Raw genomic sequence first — 25874 nt, forward strand, 5'->3', positions numbered from 1 at the left:
GAATCTGATTTCAGCTACAGAGTGTGCGGCGGAGATCTTAGTACCTGTGCTCAGGCTGTATCCTGTGCAGGGATGGGAAAGAGAGCAGTGGTGACCCCTGTCCTCTACCGTGCTGACCAATCCTCAGCTCTGCTGACCCGCATCCTCAGCCTTACTGCCCCCCCAGTACACTGCCTTACCGATTCCTGTACACTCCCCTGCTGACCTCCCACACTCCTGACACCATCTACACTGTCCTACAAACTGACAGCCCTATCCACTGCACTACTGACCTCTGTACACGGCCATAGTGACCTCCGATTCCTCTGCCACTGACATTGTTTATTGCACCCCCACCTCAGAGAGGCTAGATCTTGCCCTAATCTCCTCCAGTCCAAAAAAAACAGATACATTGTGTCCATTGTCAGAGATCTGTACATTGTGTTAGAGATCCTTACACTGTATCCAACCACAGAGCTCCAGACATTATACCCATCTATTTGTACATTGTATCCATCATCAGAACTCCAGATGTTCTATCCAACATCAGATATCCTTGCACTGTATCTGTCAGAGCTCCAGCCTTTATACCCATCTTCAGAGATTCATACATTGTGTCTGTACACTGCATCCATGCATTGCATCCACGGTCAGAGATCCGTACATTGCATCTGACCTCAGAGATCCCTACGTCGCATACGACCTCAGAGATCCCTACGTCGCATACGACCTCAGAGATCCTTACGTCGCATCTGACCTCAGAGATCCCTACGTTGACTTTGGATACAATGTACAGATTTCTGACACAAAGTATGGATCTCAGGAATCAGATATAATGTATGGATCTTTAACCTTGGATGCAGCGTTCAGATGTCTGATACAAAGATTTCATGTCAGAGATCTGTTCATTGTATCCAACATCAGCCAATCAGATACCCACTTGCCCTCAAGTCTGAATCCGATTGGTGGTTGAGGTGAAAGAGCTCCACCTCTTTTGTATTGAGACACACAATTACACGTATATTCAGGAAACCCCAAAAAAGCACTTTGATGTAACACACGACCTATGGATGATGACCCACATGCACAGGTATGGGTTTTTATCCAAAATCTGGGGGAAGGACAAAAATTGTTCCTGCACAGGGGCCCTTTAGGCGATTGCTCACCAGTCCAAGGGGCCCTTCACATTTCAGGTTCCTTACGGTGTAATGGCTGACCGTAAGCCATGTTCTGGTCCACACGACTGTGGGAGAGCTTCCAACACCCTCCCATCCCAGTCAAAACAGGTCCTAGGTAGCCCTTCTGGAGGGTCTGCACAAATGGTATGTCCACCCCTGGGCTCAAGGTGTGGCCGAGTGCAATACTATCTTGTCCCCTTTCACTAAAATGTATTAGATTCTCTTCTCCATCCAGGAACAGTATCACTAGCCACACTTATAAAATATTTTTATTAAAATATGTTTTCCAAAAGTGAGGTCTGTACATAGCAAGCAAGTCCTCCTGAATCTCCTCCCCACACAATGTGTGTGAATGGTATGGTCCAAGTATCTACACTCAGGGTAGAACAGCTCTGACCCAATCACAAGTCTCTATTTTCGGAAGCTCCCACTGCGAAGAGGGAGGCCGCGATTGGACGACACATTCGGGCGGGGTTATCACGCTACGGTCAGCATCAGCTTCTCCTTTTTCTTCCGCTTCCTCCTCTTCTCTTCAAACTTCTCGGTGGCGTCTGCAAAGAACAGGACTTCCTCCTTGGCTTCAATCTCTCGCTTTAAGAATTGCAGGCCGGCCATATTTACCCCCATGACGTCCTAGAGAAATAACAGGTAACAAAATCAGTATAGAGATGATTTTTTTTGTTTTACCTCCTCTAGCCTACCATAAAACGCATATGTGCGGCGGCAAAGAGGGCGGACTTTAACACCCAATCATATGCGTCCATGGACGGCCATGGTTTCTGTGCTGAGAGCGTGCTCACTGCGAGAGTCCCAGCACAGTGACCAACTGTCATCGCTCTCTGTCTCTGGTCACCATCAGGAGCCGCTGGGAAAAGCCCCTGATCATGCAACAGCCAATCACAGTGATCAGGAAGTTCTTTCCGGGGTTAAACAGGTTTATATACATTTTTATTATTGTAAAATATACAATATGGCATATTATGTAGATTTTGATCCACCCAGAAACTGGAGCTCCTTACTACTTTTCCTAAATCAGATTGGAGGTTTCAATCAGACAAAGCAAGCAGCATCTACTGGCGATACCAATACTAAAAATGAGAAGTCCTTAGCCACACATCACTACAAAAGACCTGTGTGTGACCTCCATCCAGGGCCACCACCCCACCCACGGGGCCCCAATCATGATCAATCCCTGTGGGTGGGGTGAAACGCGCTGGAAAGGGTGGCCCTGGATGGGGCCCGGGGCTGAGGCTGTTTTTCACACACAGGTCTTTGTAGTGATGTGCAGCGAAGGACTTTTCATTTTTAGTATTGGTATCCACGGAGCTGAGATGAACTCCGTCCTCGCCGGCACTCCCAGCAGTTTATCAAAAGAGAACCCCTTGGAAGCCTCGAGCAACACCCACAGTTATTGGTTCACAGCATCCACTGTGATGTTTTAGGTAACCCATAGTGCTCTAGGGCAGTGGTCTCCAAACTGTGGCCCAGGGGCTGGATGTGGCCCTTTGCTTGCCTTTATCCAACCCTGAAGTACTATTCCCCCCACTGATACCAACTATGGGACACTATTCCTCCCACTGATACCAATGATGGGGCACTATTCCTCCCACTGACACCAACGATGGGGCACTATTCCTCCCACTGACACCAACGATGGGGCACTATTCCTCCCACGGACACCAATGATGGGGCACTATTCCTCCCACTGACACCAATGATGGGACACTATTCCTCCCACTGACACCAATGATTGGGCACTATTTCTCCCACTGACACCAATGATGAGACACTATTCTTCTCACTGACACCAATGATAAGGTATTGTTTACCCTCTCCTCCCCGAAGTCTAAAAGGACACTAAACTGGCCCCTTGTGTGGAGGGTTTGGACCCCTGATCTAGGATATATTTATAGATGAAAAGGCCAGAATATAAAGATGCTGAATGGAGTCAGACAGCAGCGTATTTCAGCACGAAGTGTTTCTTACCCGAACCTCTGACACCCGGGAGATGGTGCAGTTCTTCAGGTCTTCCATGACTCCCAGCAGCATCTGGTTGCTGGTAATTTGGCCAAAATGAATCCTGAATACAAGAGGAAGAAGGGGGAAAAATCCAACATAATTATTATATAAAACATTACAGTCTCCTCCGACTTCAGAGAGAAAACAGATAGAGCCCCGCCTCATTTCCTGGCTGGAGGACGTCCAGCCCCTTCCCCTCCAGCCTGACAGTCCCCGCCCCCTTTTATTCATTGGATTTCAGGTTCACTCAATTGTGGAGGTTCAGCGTCACATGTGGGCGTTACCTAGGGAGGTCTGCATGCAAATTTAGTCTACCTAGGAGTACCCCTCTCCTCCAGACTGACACCCACCAATAAAGGCATTTTGATATTTGCATAACTCCTCCCAAGAGTCAGCCCACTGCTCCCGACACCCACCCATCAAGGCATTTTGAGATTTGCATAACTCCTCCCAAGAGCCTGCCCACCGCTCCAGACAGACACAGACCCCTCAAGGCATTTTGAGATTTGCATAACTCCTCCCAAGAGCCCGCCCACTGCTCCCGACACCCACCCATCAAGGCATTTTGATATTTGCTTAACTCCTCCCACTGCTTGCATCAGGACTGAGTTGGCTCCTTTACCTGAGCAGGAAGAAGAGGCAGCGGCAGATAAGCTCCACCTCCAGACTGCGGAGGATGTAATCCCTGAAGAGGGTCAGCAGGTCAGGGACGTAGGAGAACGGCAGAACGAGCAGCGACTCCTCCAACTCACTGCAACAAAGACAACAATTCCAGGAAAATGAGTCCATATACATTCCCAGACTGTCCTCCCTGTCCCCAGGCTGTCCTCCCCGTCCCCAGCCTGTCCTCCCCGTCCCCAGCCTGTCCTCCCCGTCCCCAGCCTGTCCTCCCCGTCCCCAGCCTGTCCTCCCCGTCCCCAGCCTGTCCTCCCCGTCCCCAGACTGTCCTCCCCGTCCCCAGCCTGTCCTCCCCGTCCCCAGCCTGTCCTCCCCGTCCCCAGCCTGTCCTGCCCGTCACCTTCACCAAGCTTCCTGTCTTACATCCTCGGGGGCGTCACTAAGCTGTGGTGTGCAGGGCGAAACGCGTCAGTGGAGTAGCGCTGGCTGAGGCGGTCATATACACGGATCGGTGATCGGCTTCTTAGAACCTTTTCTACTGGCACCTCTGGATGTGCAAGATTTGACCCCAACGTCCCGATTCCTGAGTACCAGCGGGGGGAGCATACAGCGCTCTTTTTGGAGCAGCACTACAAGATCTGACAGGCAGGGCTGGGGGAAAGGGGGAGTGGGCAGCTGCCCTGGGCACTGTGGTATCACGTGAGGTTTGTGCTCGGAAAGGGAAATTTGAGAGGTAGATTTGTGCTAGGAGAGGGAATTTTTTTGGGGGGGGGGGGGGGGCAGGGAATTTGTGCTAGGATGGGGTATTTGAAGATTTGCTTTAATGACATGATAAGAACTCAGTGCAGGATACCGAACCTTCACTAGATCTCAGCTTGTGGGAGGAGCATGTGACAACGCTGAGCCAATCATCGAGCCCCGGTGATATCACATGGTGAAACCTCCAGCCCAGCCAGTATAATCTAAAGATTGAGTGGCTCATTGTATGACTGGGGGGGCCACTTGCCCTGATCCTGACCAATTGGGGGGGGGGGTACATGCAGTACTCTGGGGCCGAGGTATTGCCAGCTCTTGCAGGCAGTGAAGTGGCAGCGGATTGGTGGAGGGATGAAAATGCGCTGTGATTGGCTAGGACAGGAGGAATGGCTTGCTTGGTTTCCAGAGGAGATCAGTGAGTGGGCTGGAGATCGCTGTGTGTGTGCCATTGCTAGAGATTGGTGGTGAAGGGGGAGGGGGGTGTAACGACACACCTGTGAGGTAGGCTGCATGGGGCCCTATGATTTCTAATGGGGGGGGGCCCTATGATTTCTAATGGGGAGGCCCCCTATGATTTCTAATGGGGGGGGGCCCTATGATTTCTAATGGGGAGGCCCCCTATGATTTCTAATGGGGGGAGGCCCCCTATGATTTCTAATGGGGAGGCCCCCTATGATTTCTAATGGCAGGGGGCCCCTATGATTTCTAATGAGGGGGGGCCCCTATGGTTTCTAATGAGGGGGGGGCCCTATGATTTCTAATGAGGGGGGGCCCCTATGATTTCTAATGAGGGGGGGCCCCTATGATTTCTAATGAGGGGGGGCCCCTATGGTTTCTAATGAGGGGGGGGCCCTATGATTTCTAATGGAGGGGGCCCTATGGTTTCTAATGAGGGGGGGCCCTATGGTTTCTAATGAGGGGGGGGGCCCTATGATTTCTAATGAGGGGGGGGGCCCTATGATTTCTAATGAGGGGGGGGGGCCTATGATTTCTAATGAGGGGGGGGCCCTATGATTTCTAATGAGGGGGGGCCCCTATGGTTTCTAATGGGGGGGGGGCTATGATTTCTAATGGGGGGCCCCCTATGGTTTCTAATGGGGGGGCCCTATGATTTCTAATGGGGGGGCCTATGATTTCTAATAGGGTGGGCCCTATGATTTCTAATAGGGGGGGCCCCCTATGATTTCTAATGGCAGGGGCCCTATGATTTCTATTGGGGGGCCCCCTATGATTTCCAATGGCGGGGGCCCCCTATGATTTCTAATGGCGGGGTATCTAATATGTGTTGCTGGGGAGGGAGTATTAATGTAACCCTGCCCTCTGCATAGACAAAGCACAGAAATGGGAAGCAGGGGGACCCTTTCTGTCCCAATTCCCCCCCCCCCCACATACATACAGACACATAACTCCGGAGGGGACACCTACCTCGATCTCACTTTCTTTACGACGTCCAGAACATATTCCGAGGACTGCGGAGGAGACAGGAAGGTTAGTAATAGAAATGTCCGGAGTACAGCTTGGTGGAATCATTGATATAAAAACATATGACCATTTACCCTCTATGGGGGGGTATAATAATAATAATAATAATCAGCCCGGAGCGAGAGATCGATCCCTTCTGTCCAGTTTTTATACTGGTGAGAATTTTGTATCTGGAGGTTTCAGAGTCCGGAGAGATACAACGAAGTTCTTATAGAATGGGGTAACAGCGCCATCTAGTGCTCATTATAGTGGCGGTGTGTGAATTCATGTTTTTCATTGACTACAGCAACAATTCTGTAATGTGCAAATACCAGGCGTTACAGCGACACACATCCGGGGTAACTCAGGGGGCTTTTCTGATCCTTAATCCACTACCCGGGTTGTGATGTCACAGTGCACCAATACAGGGCAGCGCTCCAAGTGACCCGCCAGCTGATAGGTTGATCAGAAAAATGGAAAGGTTTATTACCCCCCTCCCTGTATATGACTTGGTCTCTCCCACACTTACCGAGATGTTCCCGTACGCCTGCAGGATGGGGTGAATTCTCCGGGGGAGCTGCAAGTGAAGAACACAAGGAGACAATTGTTAGTCATTCAGTATTTACCCCTCCCCCCAATATACCATGTGACTTGTCATTAACCCCTTCCCGACCAGCCGCCGCAGTTTTCCTGCAGCAGGTTGGCTCCCCTGGGCGAACCGTCGTAGCTCTACCTCGGCTCGCCTCTTGACCACTAGGGGGGGGGTGTGCGCGCGCCCGCGGCGCAACTACGGAGCCGACGCACGCGCCCGACGGTCGCGATCGCCCCACGCAGAGACAGAACGGAGATATGCCAATGTAAACAAACAGATCTCCGTGCTGTCAGGGGGTGAGGAGAGCGATCTGTTCATACTGAGAATGATTACAGTAATCAGTGGCTATTTTTAGCTTTGGTCGCTGTATAAATGCCAATGGTCCCAAAAATAGTGTCAGAAGTGTCTGATTTGTCCGCCACAATCCTGCTAAAAATCGCTGATCGCTGCCATTACTAGTAAAAAAATAAATTAAAAAAAAATAATAAAAATGACATAAAACTATCCCCTATTTTGTAGACGCTATAAAACTTTTGCGCAAACCAATCAATATACGCTTATTGCGATTTTTTTTTTTTTTACCAAAAATATGTAGAATAGAATACATATCGGCCTAAACTGATGAAGAAATGTATTTATTTATTTGTTTTTGATATTTATTATAGCAAAAAGTAAAAAAAAATAATTTTTTTTTTCTCCAAAATTGTCGCTTTTTTTTTTTATAGTGCAAAAAATAAAATGATCAATAAAGTGATCAAATACCACCAAAAGAAACTATTTGTGGGAAAAAAAAATGACGTCAATTTTGTTTGGGTGCAGCGTGGCACGACCGCGCAATTGTCAGTTAAAGCCACGCAGTGCTGAATCGCAAAATGTGCTCTGGTTTTTGGCCAGCAAAATGGTCTGGCGCTGAAGTGGTTAAGTGGTAAAATCTTCCGGTCCTTAAGTGGTTAAAGGGGAAGTAAACCTGGACTTAGGCTTTAATTCTTGACCAGGACTGCACTGCTGTTTGTGTAAAAAAGCCGAAACGGGAGGAAGGTTCAGAGTTTGTATTTTCTTGTTACATCAGTGGAAGAATTATAAATCAGATTAGTTGTTGCATTTTATAGAACAGAAAACTCGGGTTGTCGGTTCCAATCACCTCTTTGGCAGCCGACCTGCACAGCGCCTCGTGTTCCCTCACTTTGGAGGTCTCCTCTCGGTGCAGCTCCACGGCCTCCATGATCCGCTCCGTCTGAAAGAGATAAGAGGACAGTGAGATCCGTGTGATCTCATGACAGCCAATATCCAATCATCATGAATTACGGGAGGGAACGGAAATGTTCAATCATAGGAGGAGGTGTGAAAATAGAGAGTATATAAAAATATTGTATTGTAATAATACTGCTGAGCGGGAGGACCATTATTCCAGGTGAACATCATATAACGTCCTCCCACTCGCACACCATGTACCTATGGCAACACTGTACTGTGCTGGTCACAGTATGTAAAAATACACTTACAATGACACTTACTTTGTAAAAAAAAAAAAAAAAAAAAAAAAATATACATTTTTTTATTATTTTTTTTTAATGCCATAAATATAAGGAGTATTTATAAGGAGTAAGGAAAAAAGTAAAAAAAATAAATTTATATATTTTATACACACACATACATATATATATATATATATATATGTGAGTATATACACATATAAAAAAAATATTATATTATATATATATATATCAAACGAAGAAAAAAAAGTGTATTTTTTTCAAATGTTTCAGTATTTTTTTTGTGTTCATATAGCAAAAAATACCCGGTGTTGTTGAATAAATACCAACAAAAGAAAGTTCTATTTATGTGAAAAAAAGGATTTAAATGTCACGTGTACAGTGTGTTACATGACCGCGTACTTGTCATTTCAAAGTGCGGGAGTGCTGAAAGCTGAAAACTGGCCTGGGCAGAAAGGGGGTGAAAGTGTCCGGTATTGAAGGGATTTAAATAGAAAAATTATATATATATACATACACACTGTATAGTGAAATACAAGGACTGGGGCAGATGCTGTATGAGATGGAGGGATAGATAAAGAGGAAGAAAGAGATTCCACTTACGGCTTTCACGGTCTCGATGGTCTTCTTTCCCGCCAGCCCCGCCTCCCCTTCCTTCTCTCCCGCCACCTGCAGAGAAAGGACCACCATCATTATTATGGACACCGGTTGAACCCTTCGTTATCACACGGTGAGACTACACGGACATCCAACTCACCACGGGCTGGTCTTTCCCGACGCTCTCCTCGAACTCGGCTTCACGTTGCTGGAATGGGAGAAGTACAAAACAGTTATCACCGATTCCTCCATACAGAGAGCACAGCCCCCGACAATCCTACCTGTGAGAGGTGGCGGCACTCGCCCTACAATTATTTATGGCAAAACGGTATTCTGCAAGGGGCGTGGCCTTACATCTGAAATACTGCCGGTCATTACCCACATGCTGGGGAAGGGTTCCGCAAACAGCTGCCACATGGGGGCAGTGCAGAGGTGGGTATTAACAGCTACCTTCATACATGAGGGGTAAAAACCTTTTCATTTACACCCACCCCATGTTCCTCTTCTCAACAAGCTGCCCTTTTAAAATATTAAAAAAGTGTAACAAATCCTACTCATGAGCAGCTGGTCACTCCGCCGTCAGACACAGCAGAGGCCTCTCCTCCAATCACACAGCAGAGGACTCTCCTCTCCTCCTATCACACAGCAGAGGCCTCTCCTCTCCTCCTATCACACAGAAGAGGCCTCTCCTCTCTCCTATCACACAGCAGAGGCCTCGCCTCTCTCCTATCACACAGCAGAAGCCTCTCCTCTCCTCCAATCACACAGCAGAGGCCTCTCCTCCAATCACACAGCAGAGGCCTCTCCTCTCTCCTATCACACAGCAGAGGCCTCTCCTCTCCTCCTATCACACAGCAGAGGCCTCTCCTCCAATCACACAGCAGAGGCCTCTCCTCTCCTCCTATCACACAGCAGAGGCCTCTCCTCCTATCACACAGCAGAGTCCTCTCCTCTCCTCCTATCACACAGCAGAGTCCTCTCCTCTCCTCCTATCACACAGCAGAGGCCTCTCCTCTCCTCCTATCACACAGAAGAGGCCTCTCCTCTCTCCTATCACACAGCAGAGGCCTCTCCTCTCCTCCAATCACACAGCAGAGGCCTCTCCTCTCCTCCAATCACACAGCAGAGGCCTCTCCTCTCCTCCTATCACACAGCAGAGGCCTCTCCTCTCCTCCTATCACACAGCAGAGGCCTCGCCTCTCCTCCTATCACACAGCAGAGGCCTCGCCTCTCCTCCTATCACACAGCAGAGGCCTCGCCTCTCTCCTATCACACAGCAGAGGCCTCTCCTCTCTCCTATCACACAGCAGAGGCCTCTCCTCTCTCCTATCACACAGCAGAGGCCTCTCCTCCTATCACACAGCAGAGGCCTCTCCTCCTATCACACAGCAGAGGCCTTGCCTCTCCTCCTATCACACAGCAGAGGCCTTGCCTCTCCTCCTATCACACAGCAGAGGCCTCTCCTCTCCTCCAATCACACAGCAGAGGCCTCTCCTCCAATCACACAGCAGAGGCCTCTCATCCAATCACACAGCAGAGGCCTCGCCTCTCCTCCAATCACACAGCAGAGGCCTCTCATCCAATCACACAGCAGAGGCCTCTCCTCCTATCACACACCAGAGGCCTCTCCTCCTATCACACAGCAGAGGCCTCTCCTCTCTCCTATCACACAGCAGAGGCCTCTCCTCTCTCCTATCACACAGCAGAGGCCACGCCTCTCCTCCAATCACACAGCAGAGGCCTCTCCTCCAATCACACAGCAGAGGCCTCTCCTCCAATCACACAGCAGAGGCCTCTCCTCCAATCACACAGCAGAGGCCTCTCCTCCTATCACACAGCAGAGTCCTCTCCTCTCCTCCTATCACACAGCAGAGGCCTCTCCTCTCCTCCTATCACACAGCAGAGGCCTCTCCTCTCCTCCTATCACACAGCAGAGGCCTCTCCTCCTATCACACAGCAGAGTCCTCTCCTCTCCTCCTATCACACAGCAGAGGCCTCTCCTCTCCTCCTATCACACAGCAGAGGCCTCTCCTCTCCTCCAATCACACAGCAGAGGCCTCTCCTCCAATCACACAGCAGAAGCCTCTCCTCTCCTCCTATCACACAGCAGAGGCCTCTCCTCTCCTCCAATCACACAGCAGAGGCCTCTCCTCCAATCACACAGCAGAAGCCTCTCCTCTCCTCCTATCACACAGCAGAGGCCTCTCCTCTCTCCTATCACACAGCAGAGGCCTCTCCTCCAATCACACAGCAGAAGCCTCTCCTGTCCTCCTATCACACAGCAGAAGCCTCTCCTCTCTCCTATCACACAGCAGAGGCCTCTCCTCTCCTCCTATCACACAGCAGAAGCCTCTCCTCTCCTCCTATCACACAGCAGAAGCCTCTCCTCTCCTCCTATCACACAGCAGAAGCCTCTCCTCTCCTCCTATCACACAGCAGAGGCCTCTCCTCTCTCCTATCACACAGCAGAGGCCTCTCCTGTCCTCCTATCACACAGCAGAAGCCTCTCCTCTCTCCTATCACACAGCAGAGGCCTCTCCTCTCTCCTATCACACAGCAGAGGCCTCTCCTCTCCTCCTATCACACAGCAGAAGCCTCTCCTCTCCTCCAATCACACAGCAGAGGCCTCTCCTCCAATCACACAGCAGAAGCCTCTCCTCTCCTCCTATCACACAGCAGAGGCCTCTCCTCTCTCCTATCACACAGCAGAGGCCTCTCCTGTCCTCCTATCACACAGCAGAAGCCTCTCCTCTCTCCTATCACACAGCAGAGGCCTCTCCTCTCCTCCTATCACACAGCAGAAGCCTCTCCTCTCCTCCTATCACACAGCAGAAGCCTCTCCTCTCCTCCTATCACACAGCAGAGGCCTCTCCTCTCTCCTATCACACAGCAGAAGCCTCTCCTGTCCTCCTATCACACAGCAGAAGCCTCTCCTCTCTCCTATCACACAGCAGAGGCCTCTCCTCTCTCCTATCACACAGCAGAGGCCTCTCCTCTCCTCCTATCACACAGCAGAGGCCTCTCCTCTCCTCCAATCACACAGCAGAGGCCTCTCCTCTCCTCCAATCACACAGCAGAGGCCTCTCCTCTCCTCCAATCACACAGCAGAGGCCTCTCCTCTCCTCCAATCACACAGCAGAGGCCTCTCCTCTCCTCCAATCACACAGCAGAGGCCTCTCCTCTCCTCCAATCACACAGCAGAGGCCTCTCCTCTCCTCCAATCACACAGCAGAGGCCTCTCCTCCAATCACACAGCAGAGGCCTCTCCTCCTATCACACAGCAGAGGACTCTCCTCTCTCCTATCACACAGCAGAGGCCTCTCCTCCAATCACACAGCAGAGGCCTCTCCTCTCCTCCAATCACACAGCAGAGGCCTCTCCTCTCCTCCTATCACACAGCAGAGTCCCCCCACCCATCCCCCATTACAAGCCTCATTATCCCCACTCCACCTCTTTCTCCTCAGTAGTAGATCCTCTGTCCCCAAACCAAACCTGAAAGAGGGGCCCTGTGAACCCTCCATGGCACAGGTCCACCCCCCCCCCCCACATAGCCTGTGCCCCCTCCTCTCCATAGCACAGGTCCCCCCTCCCCCTCTCACCATCTCTTGCTCCTCCTCCAGGATGAGCGGATCCCTCGTCCGTTCCCACAGCCGCAGCGACTTGTCATGTGACGAGGAGACAATGTGGTCACCATTAGGACTGATGGCCAAACACCAAACTTCTCCATGGTGGCCCTGAGAGACCAAAAAGGGAGGAGACATTTTCATTCGCTGATTCGGACGTATTGACCGACAAAGATACGGAACGCAATGTCACATGACGTGTCAGACTTCACCCACCTCCAGAGTCTGGATCTGCTGGAAGTGATCTGCATCCCATTGTTTCACCTTCCGGTCCTTCCCGCCGCTGAAGAACAAATGAGTCTTCGGGACAAACTGCAGAAACATGACGCTGCAAAGAAGAGGAGGAGGAGGAGGAGGAATAGGAGGAAGAGGACATACCCCGGCGTTAGAGCTTTCATTTCCACAATCTTCCCAATAGATTATATGTGCATTTAATGGATTTTACTCATATTTGCCTGTAAAATTCCCCCCCTTATGTAGACATCCAAAGTTCCTGAGATTGCTGCCAGGCCCCACCATCTTGGATGTGATGTCAGCAGCAGGGGTGGACTGACCATTGAGCGACTCGGGCACTGCCCGAGGGCCCTGGGCCACTAGGGGGCCCCATCAGGGTTGCCAGCCTCAGTAAAACCAGGGACAGTATGTATAAATCTGTGGTTTTTTTTTACATGTGTCTGTGTATACTGTGTGTATGTGTATACTGTGTGATTGTATACTGTGTGGCCCCATAATCTCCTATTGCCCGGGGGCCCCATGAGTTATCAGTCCGCCCCTGGTCAGCAGCCCCAACAGACTCGGAGTTGTCACTCAAGTGACCCTCTAATATTCCCCCCCCCCCTTTGCTTCTTATGAAGGAGGGGGGGGGGGGGTGGAGGCGCTTGGGCAGTTTTATCCCTTGTTACAGACTATTGTACCATGAACCCCCCCCCCCCTACAGCGGAAAAAAGTGCAACACACTCACCTGTCATCATGGGCGAAGAGCGAGCGGTGACAGTCCCCAAAGTCCAGACCCCAGATCTTTATATTCCGATCGGCAGAGCCGGTGACAATAATAGTGCTGTCCTGCAAAGATTATTAAACAGGGTTTATAGAGCGCCAACAGTTAGCGCAGCGCTTTACAATATAAGGGGGGGGGAGGGTACAATTACAATACAGGAGGACTACGAGGGCCCCGATCATGGAGCTTTACAATCAGGGGTTCATCGATATCAGTTTAAGACCGAGTACCAATACTTTTCCTCAAAGTCAATAGACATCCCATGCCTGAGCGGCCTGCGCGCCCCCTGCAGGGGCTGTGCGCGGCGCGCTCTGCAATCAGCGAGTCTGAGACTCAGCTGATCACAGATCGGAGTAAGGGGCCGATCCCAACCCCTTACCACGTGATCAACTGTCAGCCAATGACAGCTGATCATGTGATGTAAACAGAGCTGGTAATTGGCGATTTTTTCTCCTTGCGCTGATAGCGTGAGAAGAAATAAAATAAATAAAAGCCGATCACCGGCGGCTGTCAGAGGGACATCGGTCCCGATCAAGGAGAGCTCCCGCCAGCTCATCTGTGCCCACCTGTGCCACCTGCCAGTGTCCGACAGTGCTGCCTACCAGTGCCCGCCCACAGTGCCACCCACCAGTGCCTCATCAACAGTGCTGACCAGTGTCACCTGCCAGTGCCACCTATCAGTGCCGCCTACCAGTGGTACCTATTAGTAACACCTATCAGTGGCCATCAGTGCCACCTTATCTGTCTCCATCAGTGCCCACCACTGCAGCCCATCAGTGCCCACCAATGCAGCCCATCAGTGCCCACCAGTGCAGCCCATCAGTGCCCACCAGTGCAGCCCATCAGTGCCCACCAGTGCAGCCCATCAGTGCCCACCAGTGCCGCCTCATCAGCACATATCAATGAAGGAGAAAAATTACCTGTTTGCAAAATTCTATAACAAAACTATGAAACAGGATTTTTATTTCTTCAAAATTTTCTATCTTTTTTTGTTTGTTTAACAAAAAATAAAAACCCCAGCAGTGATTAAATACCACGAAAAGAAAACTATTTGTGTGAAAAAAATGATAAAAATGTCATGTGTACAGTGTTGTATGACCGCGCAATTGTCATTCAAAGTGTGTCAGCGCTGAAAGCTGAAAATTGCTCTGGGCAGGAAAGGGGTTTAAGTGCCCGGTAAGCACGTGGTCACATTTTTTTTTTTTTTTTAGACACCATACCTTTAACTTTTTTTTTTGATCACACACCACCCCGGTACCCCCCAGCCGCCATCTTCTCAGCGCGTCCCACTCTGCACTCTTCTCACATCCCACCCGACGTAACCACGCACACCGAGGGAGCGGGACGTTCAAGACAAGGGGCGGGATGTGCAAGACAAGGGGCGGAGCTAGGGTAATTGCCGTGTAAAGAATAAAAATTTGACAATGGGGGCGGAGTCATCCCTCCACTAGGGGGCGGGGCGATTATAATTCAGGAAAAAGCTCCTTAGGCCTACGGGTGGGCGGGAAAAGTTTACAGGGAGTGGTGAGGGGGGAGGGGTAACAGCAATTACAGCCAATAGAAAGCGGAGGGGGAAGAGCAGGATGGAGACAGCTGAAATGTCATCGGTTGTTAGGGATGCGGCGGCCCCGCTCCTTAACAACCGATAATTGTCGGCACTCTTTTGTATACATTTCAGCTGTCAGAGAGGAAATCCCACTGACAGATCAAAGAACCAAAACCTGAAGTTGTCGGTTTCTAGTATCGGACACTTTTGCACGAGTACAAATGCTTAGTATCGGCACTGATACCGGGATCGGTACTGGTGCAACCCTACCTACTATTTTAAAGGGAGAGGGAGGCGGTACAAAAAGGGTAAGAGCCAATGATCGGATTGAGGTTGCCCATGTAAAGTTTTTAGGTGGGAGGTGGGGTAGGCTTCCCTGAATAAATGAGTTTATGAGGGGAGGAGGTGATCGGACATACTGGGGTAGGGAGTTCCATAGGATGGGTGAGGTTCTGGAAAAGTCCTGGGAGGTGAGCATGAGAAGGAGATAACAAGGAAAATAAAGATTACGATAAGCCCCCCCACCCGCAGACCCCTACAACCACCGGCCAGGGTGGTCCAGGCCAAAGCACCCCCCCATGTTGGGGGGCATGTGACCTGGTATGGTTCAGAGGGGTATGGTTCCTTTCCTGGCCTGTCAGGCTGCATGCTTGGATAGGGGTCTGGTATGGATTTTAGGGGGGGACCCCCAAGCCTTTTTTTTTTTTTTAATTGCCGTGGGGTTCCCCTTATAAGCTATATCAGACCGAAGGTACTAACAAACTTTTTCTTTTTTTTATATTCAGCTGTCAGCGGGAAACCCCACTGACAGCTGATGGCTCATTGGTAGTTAGGGAGTGGGCGGCCGCTCTGTCCCTAACAACCATGCTGGCTGGAAAGGCCCCCCGGGCAGGTCCCGGCTCCTTAACATGCAGTTCCATTTCATTCCTTGAATAACGTGTAGCCAGACTACAACTTGTTCAACAAATGTGTTGATTTTGCTTTGTGAATTGATTTTAGAGTCATTTTTTTTTGCTGGATTTACTGGACATTTTCCAATTGTGGGGTAAAGAACACACAAACTGACATTTTGAGAATCATGTGATAACTGGAAGACGTGTCAGGTGATCCAATTATCTCACGCGATATTGATTTGTGAACTGAGCCCTGGCTGTGCTACACAGAGCCAGAGAAAATACTTTGTGTGCGTTTAGTACACCCATCCCCTCCCCCGCAGCTACATATACTGGAAATGTCATAGTGACGACCAGGACTTGCTTTACACAAGAGATGATCATTCGGCTCCTCAGGAAAAAGTTACAATGTAATTATTGCTTCATTGTAACTTGTCTGGTTCATTGATAGCAGATCAGAGGGGCGACCTTTCATCTGCACCTTTCCTGAAGTGGAAGATCCGCTTATAGTGGTTCTAAAGGCAAAAAAACCTTCCCAAGTCTGTGTGACCTTTATGTGAAGGGGGGGGCTGTAATCTAACTGTGATATAAAGATGGGGGACGGTGATGTAAAAAGGCGGACTGTGCTGTAATGGTGGGGGAATACAATGCAAAGGGGGGGGGGGGGGGCTGTGATATAAAAGGGAAGACTGATGTAAAAGGGGGAACTGTGAAATAAAGATGAGGGAATACGATGCAAAGGGGGGACGACGGACTGTAAAATAAAGATGGGGGACAGTGATGTAAAAGCGGAGACTGATGTAAAAAGGGGGACTGTGCTGTAATGATGGGGGACTACGTTGCGAAGGGGGGGGGGGGATTGTGATATAAAGATGGGGGACAGTGATGTAAAGATGGGGAACTACGATGCAAGGGGATAAACGGACTGTGATATAAAGATGGGGGGACGGTGATGTGAAAGGGGGACTGTGCTGTAATGAGGGGGGGGCTACATTGCAAAGGGGGGGGGACAGTGATGTAAAGATGGGGAACTGTGATGTAAAAGGGAGAACTGTGATGTTAAATGGGAGACTGATGTAAAGATGGGGGACTATGTTGCAAAGTGTGGGGGGGGTGACTGATGTAAAAGGGGGGACTGTGCTGTAAAGGTGGGGGGCTACGTTGCAAAGGGGGGGGGCTGTGATATAAAGATAGGGGACAGTGATGTAAAGATGGGGGACTACGATGCAAGGGGACGGACGGATGGAGACTGTGATATAAAGATGGGGGACGGTGATGTAAAAGGCGGACTGTGCTGTAATGATGGGGGAATACAATGCAAAGGGGGGGGGGGGGGCTGTGATATAAAAGGGAAGACTGATGTAAAAAGGGGGGGGAACTGTGATGTACAAGGGGAAACTGTGAAATAAAGATGGGGGACTGTGCTGTAAAGATGGGGGAATACGATGCAAAGGAGGGACGACGGACTGTGATATAAAGATGGGGGACAGTGATGTAATGAGGGGGGACTACGTTGCAAGGGGGGCAGTGATGTAAAGAAGGGGGACTGTGATGTTAAATGGGAGACTGATGTAAAGATTGGGGACTATGTTGCAGAGTGGGGGGGGGGGTGACTGTGATGTAAAAGGTGTGATATAAAGATGGGGGACTGTGCTGTAAAGGTGGGGGGCTACATTGCAAAGGGGGGGCTGTGATATAAAGATGGGGGGGCGGTGATGTAAAAGGGGGAACAGGGATGTAAAGATGGGGGACTATGTTGCAAAAGGGGGGGGACTACGTTGCAAAAGGGGGGGGGGGAGAACTGTGATATAAAGATGGGGGACAGTGATGTAAAGATGGGGGACTACGTTGCAAAGGGGAGGGGGGGGGGGGGGTTGGGACATTTTGCTGAGCAGACTGTCGTGAATTTTAATTCATTACCCTCACTCTATACAATCCACCTCATACCTCCCCCTCTATCCAAGTCACAGAATCCCCCCTACATGTCGCTATACAATCTGCCTCGTACAACCCCCATCTAACCAAGTCACAGAATTCCCCCTACAAGTCTCTATACAATCTGCCTCTTACCCCTGAGGCTCTATTATAATTTGCCCCCCCCCCCGTTCCCAATGCCTTACATAGGAGATATCCATACACAGGACAGGCAGTTTGTGTCCATACAAAGCCAGGAAGAACTGCAGAGACACAATGAGATTGTTAGAGTGAGAATTACAATGTGACCTCATGGAATCATTCCTCGGGTTCCGGCTGTACCTTCAATGTGTCCACAAAGAAGATTTTTACTGTGCAATCCAGCAGAGAGACCGCGAGGAGACGACCGTCCGGGCTATAGCGCACACACAGCACATCCTCGTCCATCTGCAACACACGAGCCGGCTTCACCGACAGGCGGCGGCTGTAGAGGGGGTGGAAATGATGAATTAGTTCATTGGGGGACACGGCACAGCTCCATGGATTAGCCCAAGTTATACTGACTTCCGTTCTCCACCCAGCCTCATTTATCAAAGTGTCTGCAGGATGAACCAGTCCTCAACCAATTACATCTTCCAAATGATAGGTGAAGGAAGACTCTGCTACAACCCTATACATTGACATATAAAGCCAACTCTTCTGTTCCTTTCCTTGGTGGCTCATCCTACTAGAACAGGACATACACCCCCGAGGTCCGCTAATACAGAGATCTATTCTGGGGACAGGGCATACACCCCCGAGGTCCGCTAATACAGAAGATCTATTCTGGGGACAGGCATACACCCCCGAGGTCCGCCAATACAGAAGATCTATTCTGAGGACAGGACATACACCCCCGAGGTCCGCCAATACAGAAGATCTATTCTCATAAGACAGGGAACACCCCCGAGGTCCGCTAATACAGAAGAAGATCTATTCTCCTAGGACAGGGAACAAAGATCTGCTAATACAAAAGATCTATTCTCCTAGGACAGGACACACCCCCCCCGAGGTCTAATACAGAAGATCTATTCTGAGGACAGGACATACACCCCCGAGGTCCGCCAATACAGAAGATCTATTCTCATAAGACAGGGAACACCCCCGAGGTCCGCTAATACAGAAGAAGATCTATTCTCCTAGGACAGGACACATCCCCCCCCCCCGAGGTCTAATACAGAAGATCTACTCTCCTAGGACAGGAACACCCCTGAGGTCTGCTAATACAGAAGATTATTCTCCTAGGACAGGGAACACCCCCGAGGTCTACTGATATAGATCTATTCTCCTAGGAGAGGGAACAAAGGTCTGCTAATACAGAAGATCTATTCTCCTGGGACAGGACACACACCCGAGGTCCACTAATACAGAAGATCTATTCTCCTGGGACAGGACACACACCCGAGGTCCACTAATACAGAAGATCTATTCTCCTAGGACAGGGAACACCCCTGAGGTCTGCTAATACAGAAGATCTATTCTCCAAGTACAGGGAACACCCCCGAGGTCCACTAATACAGAAGATCTATTCTCCTAGGACAGGGAACACCCCTGAGGTCTGCTAATACAGAAGATCTATTCTCATAAGACAGGGACACCCCCGAGGTCTGCCAATACAGAAGATCTATTCTCATAAGACAGGGAACACCCCTGAGGTCTGCTAGTACAGAAGATCTATTCTCATAAGACAGGGAACACCCCTGAGGTCTGCTAGTACAGAAGATCTATTCTCCTAGGACAGGGAACACCCAAGGGTCCGCTAATACAGAAGATCTATTCTTCTAAGACATGACATACAACCCCGAGGTCTGCTAATACAGAAGATCTATTCTCCTAGGACAAGACATACACCCCCGAGGTCTGCTAATACAGGTGGTCTATTCTCCTAGGACAGGGAACATCCCGAGGTCTACTGATCTAGAACTATTCTCCAAGGAAAGGGAACATCCCCGAGGTCTGCCAATACAGAAGATCTATTCCCCTAGGACATGGTATGCACCCCTTAAGTCTGCTAATACAGATACCCATGAAGGACGCTTACAATGCAAAAAAAAAAAATTTTATTTCTGTAAAGTTGGGAAGGGTTAGACCAGACATAGTCAACCCCTGGCAGAGGGGCTAGACAGGACACCTATGCCCTCCGCCCACAGATGAACATTACAGCACCATGCCCTAGATCTTAATGCCCAGGGCCTAAATCTTAGATTTTTTCATCACCTCCTGTAGCTACCTTTCATACAACCCACGGCCAGGATTCTCACCTGCTTTGAGCCTCAGAGTCATCATTGACTAATTCAAACTCCCAGAACTTCACAGCTTTATCAGCACCTCCGGTCACAAATCCTCTCTGAAAATAGAACAGGAAAGATGATCAGAAATGTTGGACTGGTGCAATATGGGTGACCCCAGTTCCTGCCTCCTCCACCTAAAAACATTACCTGGTCAGGTGACAGGGAGATGGACCACAACGCCCCATCATGGGCGGGTATCGAGTCCAGTTCATTCCCCGAGGACAAATCAAACAGCTGCAGCTTCCCAGACTGAAAGACACAGAAGACAAACGTGTTATCAAAGAAAAGTCCAATGCTGCCTGATGTACACTCCTAATTCAAATGGTCTTCATTCTTCTCTGAAATACAATGGGAGTTCAATTCCAAACTGGCCACTAAAGTATGATTTTATATATATATATATATATATATATATATATATATATATATATATATATATATATATATATATATATATATATATATATATATATATATACTGCCCAGAGAGGGATCACTTTGACACAGAGGGATCGCGCCAACGCAGCTGGCCACCGAAGGATCGCTCCGACGCAGCTGGCCACCGAGGGATCGCTCTGACGCAGCTGGGCCACCGAGGGATCGCTCCGACGCAGCTGGGCCACCGAGGGATCGCTCCAACGCAGCTGGGCCACCGAGGGATCGTTTCAACGCAGCTGGGCCACCGAGGGATCGCTCCAACGCAGCTGGGCCACCGAGGGATCGCTCCAACGCAGCTGGGCCACCGAGGGATCCCTCCGACGCAGCTGGGCACCGAGGGATCGCGCCGACTCAGCTGGGCCACCGAGGGATCGCGTCGACGCACCTGGCCACCGAGGGATCGCGCCGACGCTCCTGGCCACCGAGGGATCGCGCCGACGCTCCTGGCCACCGAGGGATCGCGCCGACGCTCCTGGCCACCGAGGGATCGCGCCGACGCTCCTGGCCACCGAGGGATCGCGCCAACGCTCCTGGCCACCAAGGGATCGCGTCGATGCTCCTGGCCGAGGGATCGTGCCGATCGCAGCTGGCCAGAACAGATGGTCCCCCAGTCATCTCTATGACCTTCAGAGGTCCGGCATGACGTTATGACGTCACGTCCGGCAGACGGAAGTAAACAAAGCCGAGAACTCGGCTGGAAAGAAAGATCGTTCATTTTTTAAATTTTTTAGCTCAATCTTTCCAGTCTGGAGGAGAGATGTGAGGTCTTATAGACCCCACATCTCTCCATAAAGAGGACCTGTCATGCCATATTCCTATTACAAAGGATGCTTACATTCCTTGTAATAGGAATAAAAGTGAAAAAAAAAATTTAAAAGAGAAAGTGTAAAATAAAAAAATTTAAGTAAAATACTCAAAAAAAAAAAATTTATTTAAAAGTGCCCCCATCCCCGTGTGCTCACGCACAGATTCAAACGCATACACAAGTTGTGCCCGCAAATGTAAACAAAATCACACATGTGAGGTATCACCGAGTGTGTCAGAGTGAGAGCAATAATTCTAGCACTAGACCTCCTCTGTAACTCTAAACAGGTAACCTGTAAAAAATTGAAAGCGTCGCCTATAAAGACTTTAGAGGGGTTGTAAACCCTCGTGTTTTTTCACCTTAATGCATCCTATGGTAAAGTTAAAAAAAAACACCTGGCAGTGACCGGCCCCCCCAGCCCTGAGCCCCTTCATCTCTTTGGCTTGGACACGCTGTCCCTCTCTCCACGGGGTCCCGGCTCTTGATTGTATAGATTGATAGCAGCGTAGCCATTTTCTCCCGCTGCTGTCAATGAAATCCAATGACGCGGGCCCGAGTCCGGCATTCGTGTCCATGGACGCAAATGCTGGACTCGGGAGCACGCCCGCAAGGTAACACCCCCCCCCCCCCCCGGGAGAGCGCTTCTCTCCTAGGGGGTTATCTGATGCGGGGAGGAGCTGAGAGAGCCACCAGGGACCACAGAAGAGGAGGTTCGGGGGCCACGCTGTGCAAAACGAACTGCACAGTGGAGGTAAGTATGACATGTTTGTAATTTAAAAAATATAAAAAAAGATCCTTTACAATCACTTTAAGTACTATAGTTTGGCGCCATTCCACGAGCGTGCGCAATTTTAAAGCGCGACATGTTGGGTATCTATTTACTCGGCGTAACATCATCTTTCACATTATACAAAGAAAATTGGGCCAACTTTACTGTTTTGTTATTTTTTAATTCATGGACCTTTTTTTTTTAAACGCGCTTAAAAAATTGTTGTGCAAATACCGTGTGACATAAAAAAGTTGCAACGACCGCCATTTTATTCTCTAGGGTCTCTGCTAAAAAAAACAAAAAAAAAAAAACATATATGTTTTGGGGTTCTGAGTAATTTTCTAGCAAAAAAAAAATTATGATTTCTACACGTAGGAGAGCAGTGTCAGAATAGCCCGGTATGGAAGTGGTTAATAGAAAAAAGCCTAAAAAAAAAAAAAAAAAAAAAAAAAAAAAACACACCCCAAAAACAAAAAGCACCTCAAAAGAGGACTGTGTATAAATAAAACTTGGCATGCTGTGTAACACAGGACTGGAATGTGACATGGAGGACTCACCTTGGTCCCCACAATGACGTGTCTGTCTCCCGGTACAAAGAGCGAGCAGAGGGCGTATTCGCACATCATGGTCCGGATGCACTGCAATGTGGATCTACAGAAAAAGAGAAAACACAATGACATCACCGCCATACTTTGTGACATCAGAAGCAGCTAATCATGAAAAAAAAAAAAAAAAAGATATATAGATATATCTCTCTCATATATATATATTATATATATATATAAAAGATAGAGATATATATATATATATATATATATATAGAGAGAGAGAGAGAGAGAGGAGAGAGAGAGAGAGAGAGATCTCTCTCTATATATCTATCTCTATCTAATATATATATATATATATAAGTTGGATTCAAGCGACCGTACTGATACTAGATGGCGGGGGATAATAATGCACAACAGTGGTACAAACAATGAAAAAAATAAATTAAAAAAAAAAAAAAAAAAAAGAGAAGAGACAAAAAAAAAAAAAGAGAGAGACCCCTACGGAAGGCGACTTTACCTGTTCCAGACTTTGGCGGACTCGGCGGACGCGGACAGCACGGCGATATTATCCGAGCTGAAGGTCAGAGTGCGCACATCGCTGCGGTGACCCCAGAGGGTGAGCCGGGCGCTCCTGTTGCACTCGATGGGGCCGGGATGGGACGGGTCCGCCGGGAGCGTGAAACATTCCACGCTGTTATTCTGCAGCAAGACCACCACTTTCAGCTCCGCCGTGCCAGATGCCAGCAGGTCACATGATCTGAGGGGAAGAAAATGGCGCAAAATGTAATTTAGATGATACACCAAAAAGAAGCAAAAAACGTTACTTGGGGGGGGGTATTTATGAGAAAAAATTAAATGAATTAAATACCTTCCTCGCTATTTGTCCAGCGACACATGTACATTCATTCTCTGTGAAATAACTGAGGCTACTTTTACACTGGGGCCGCGCCAGCGGTAAAGCCCCGTTCATTTTAGCGACGCTTTTCTGCCACTAGCGGGGTGCTTTTAATCCCCGCTACGGCCAAGGAAAGGGTTAAAACCGCCTGTGTTGCGGCTCTTTGGAAGCGCTGCCCATGCATTCCAATAGGCAGGGCGGTTTACCTATTATTTACCTTACCTATTACATTACCTATAATTTAATAGTTATTATTAGTTAGTTCGTTATTCTTTAGAATTTTCGAATTGCGATCATAACAAATGACCCGAAAAACAAAACAAAAAAAAACAAAACAAATGAAAAACAAACACATTTTTCGGCAGTGCACATGTCTGCTAGAGAACAATGGAGGGGAATGGCAAATAAAATGTAACCATTGTTAGTACGTCAGGATCCCTTTTTTTTGCCAATTCCCTCTAGCGTTCTCTAGAATTGTTACATTTCTTCTTACTACGATGTATTCATTTCCAATAATCCTCAGTTCCATCTAGTGGCCATAGTGCAGTACTTTCCTGATTCCCTCTACGTTCACTATGAATTAACCTATTGTTTGTACTGCCTGTAATATTTCAAAGAACATTTGCCCAGAAGAGAAAAATAATTGTGACCCCCCCCCCCTCTCCATACAGCGGATTCGTTTACATAGAATGAATGTACAGTACATGCAGTTTCTCACATAATTACACAGATTTTTAAACAGCCCCCCTTTGCGTCTTATTACTTGATTTTTGAGGAGGCCTTGACGTTGGTGAGCTTCTGGATTTCGTCCTGGAGCGTCCTCTCCACCGACGGCTCTTGTGGCTCCTCCCCTTCCTTCTGTCTGAAAACACCAAAAACATTACGGTCTACAAACACTGTGTACAATCATTAATATTACCAGGTGTCTAATTTATATAAAAACAAGAGACAGCCATCACATGTCAGCTGGTGTCTGATTGGATGCTATAAGGACCTCCCGGACTTTGCTCATCCACATTTCTCAGGCTCATCCTTCTATACCAGTAACATTTTAATGTCTCCACAATCACATTTGTAGCAGTTCTTTTCCTTCAGTGTCACCGATTGTCACAGCAGCCAGAGGACGTCACCTTAAAGTGCATGTCCAGGCCCCTCCCCAAAATTTACTCCTAAAATGTTCTTCTCCCTCGAAATCGCGGCCTGACATTTCCCCCCCCCCCCCCTTTTACCTTATTCCTGCAGTGAGAAACAGCGGATATTACCACTACTACTGCAGGAGCGGCTGCATGGAGGCACGCCCCCAGAACTACACCTCCCGAGAGCCAATTCCCCTATACAGTGTGTGGGTGGGCTGTTAATGCAGAAGCATGATTTTGCTGGGAAAGAAATTAATGAATTTATGGGGCGGGAGAGAGCGGTGGATGGGAGGCGTTTTGCAAGACAGAGAGGGGCGGGGGATGGGAGAAGTTATGTAGAGAGACGGGGGGGGGGGATAGGAGGAGTTATGTAGATGGCCAAAGAGGGGTGGGGGGGACTGATTTAGAGGGACAAAGAGGGGCGGGGGATGGAGGAGTTATGTAGAGGGACAGAGAGGAGTGGGAGGAGTTATTTAGAGAGAGACAGAGAGAGAGGGGCAGGGATGGAGGAGTCATCTAGAGGGACAGGGGCCCGGAGGAGTTGTGAAGAGGGACAGAGAGGGGCGGGGGGGGAGGAGGAGTTATGTAGAGACATAGAGAGGGGTGGGGGGATGGGAGGAGTTATGTAGATGGCCAAAGAGGGGTGGTGGGAATGATTTAGAGGACAAAGAGGGGCGGGGGATGGGAGGAGTTATGTAGAGGGACAGAGAGGAGTGGGAGGAGTTATTTAGAGAGAGACAGAGAGAGAGGGGCAGGGGTGGGAGGAGTCATCTAGAGGGACAGGGGCCCGGAGGTGTTGTGAAGAGGGACAGAGAGGGCGGGGGGGGGAGGAGGAGTTATGTAGAGACATAGAGAGGGGTGGGGGAATGGGAGGAGTTATGTAGAGAGACAGAGAGGGCGGGGGGAATTATGTAGAGACAGAGAGGGGCGGGGGGAATGGGAGGAGTTATGTAGAGGGATGGGAGGAGTTATGTAGAGAGACAGAGGGGCGGGGGATGGGAGGAGTTATGTAGAGGGACAGAGAGGGGTGGATGGGAGGGGTTTTGTACAATAAAATCAAACAGTGAGCCTCTTCCTGCCCCTCCTCCGCAGTCTTGTACTACACCACAGCCGTGGCGCCCAGCACTGATTCTCCACCCTCCACTGCACCGGATGGATTCTCCCAGGTCACCCTCCCGCTGGCACTTACTTCATCTTCTTTTTGGCCCTTTTCAGCTTCCTCTCCATCTTCTTGCTGATTTCATTCTCATTCAGAACACAGAAGATCTCCAGCTGGGAGTCGTTGCC

At 49.3% G+C, this 25874-nt stretch overlaps 1 protein-coding gene across 1 annotated transcript; it reads right to left on the minus strand.

The window, feature by feature from the left end:
* Positions 1–1408: 1408 nt before the first annotated feature.
* On the minus strand, positions 1409–25874 carry WDR3 (WD repeat domain 3; the record flags this gene model as incomplete). Its single annotated transcript, XM_073617525.1, is given in 19 exon segments — positions 1409–1790; positions 3144–3237; positions 3799–3927; positions 5976–6019; positions 6541–6588; positions 7745–7837; positions 8700–8765; positions 8854–8901; positions 12293–12427; positions 12533–12644; positions 13278–13378; positions 17873–17929; positions 18009–18150; positions 19967–20052; positions 20144–20245; positions 22566–22659; positions 23074–23313; positions 24215–24313; positions 25777–25874. Coding segments are annotated over 19 exon segments (1944 nt in total), but the record flags the coding sequence as incomplete, so codon positions are not given.

Source organism: Aquarana catesbeiana, linkage group LG02 (assembly GCF_042186555.1).
Source record: "Aquarana catesbeiana isolate 2022-GZ linkage group LG02, ASM4218655v1, whole genome shotgun sequence".
NCBI classification, from domain to species: domain Eukaryota; kingdom Metazoa; phylum Chordata; class Amphibia; order Anura; family Ranidae; genus Aquarana; species Aquarana catesbeiana.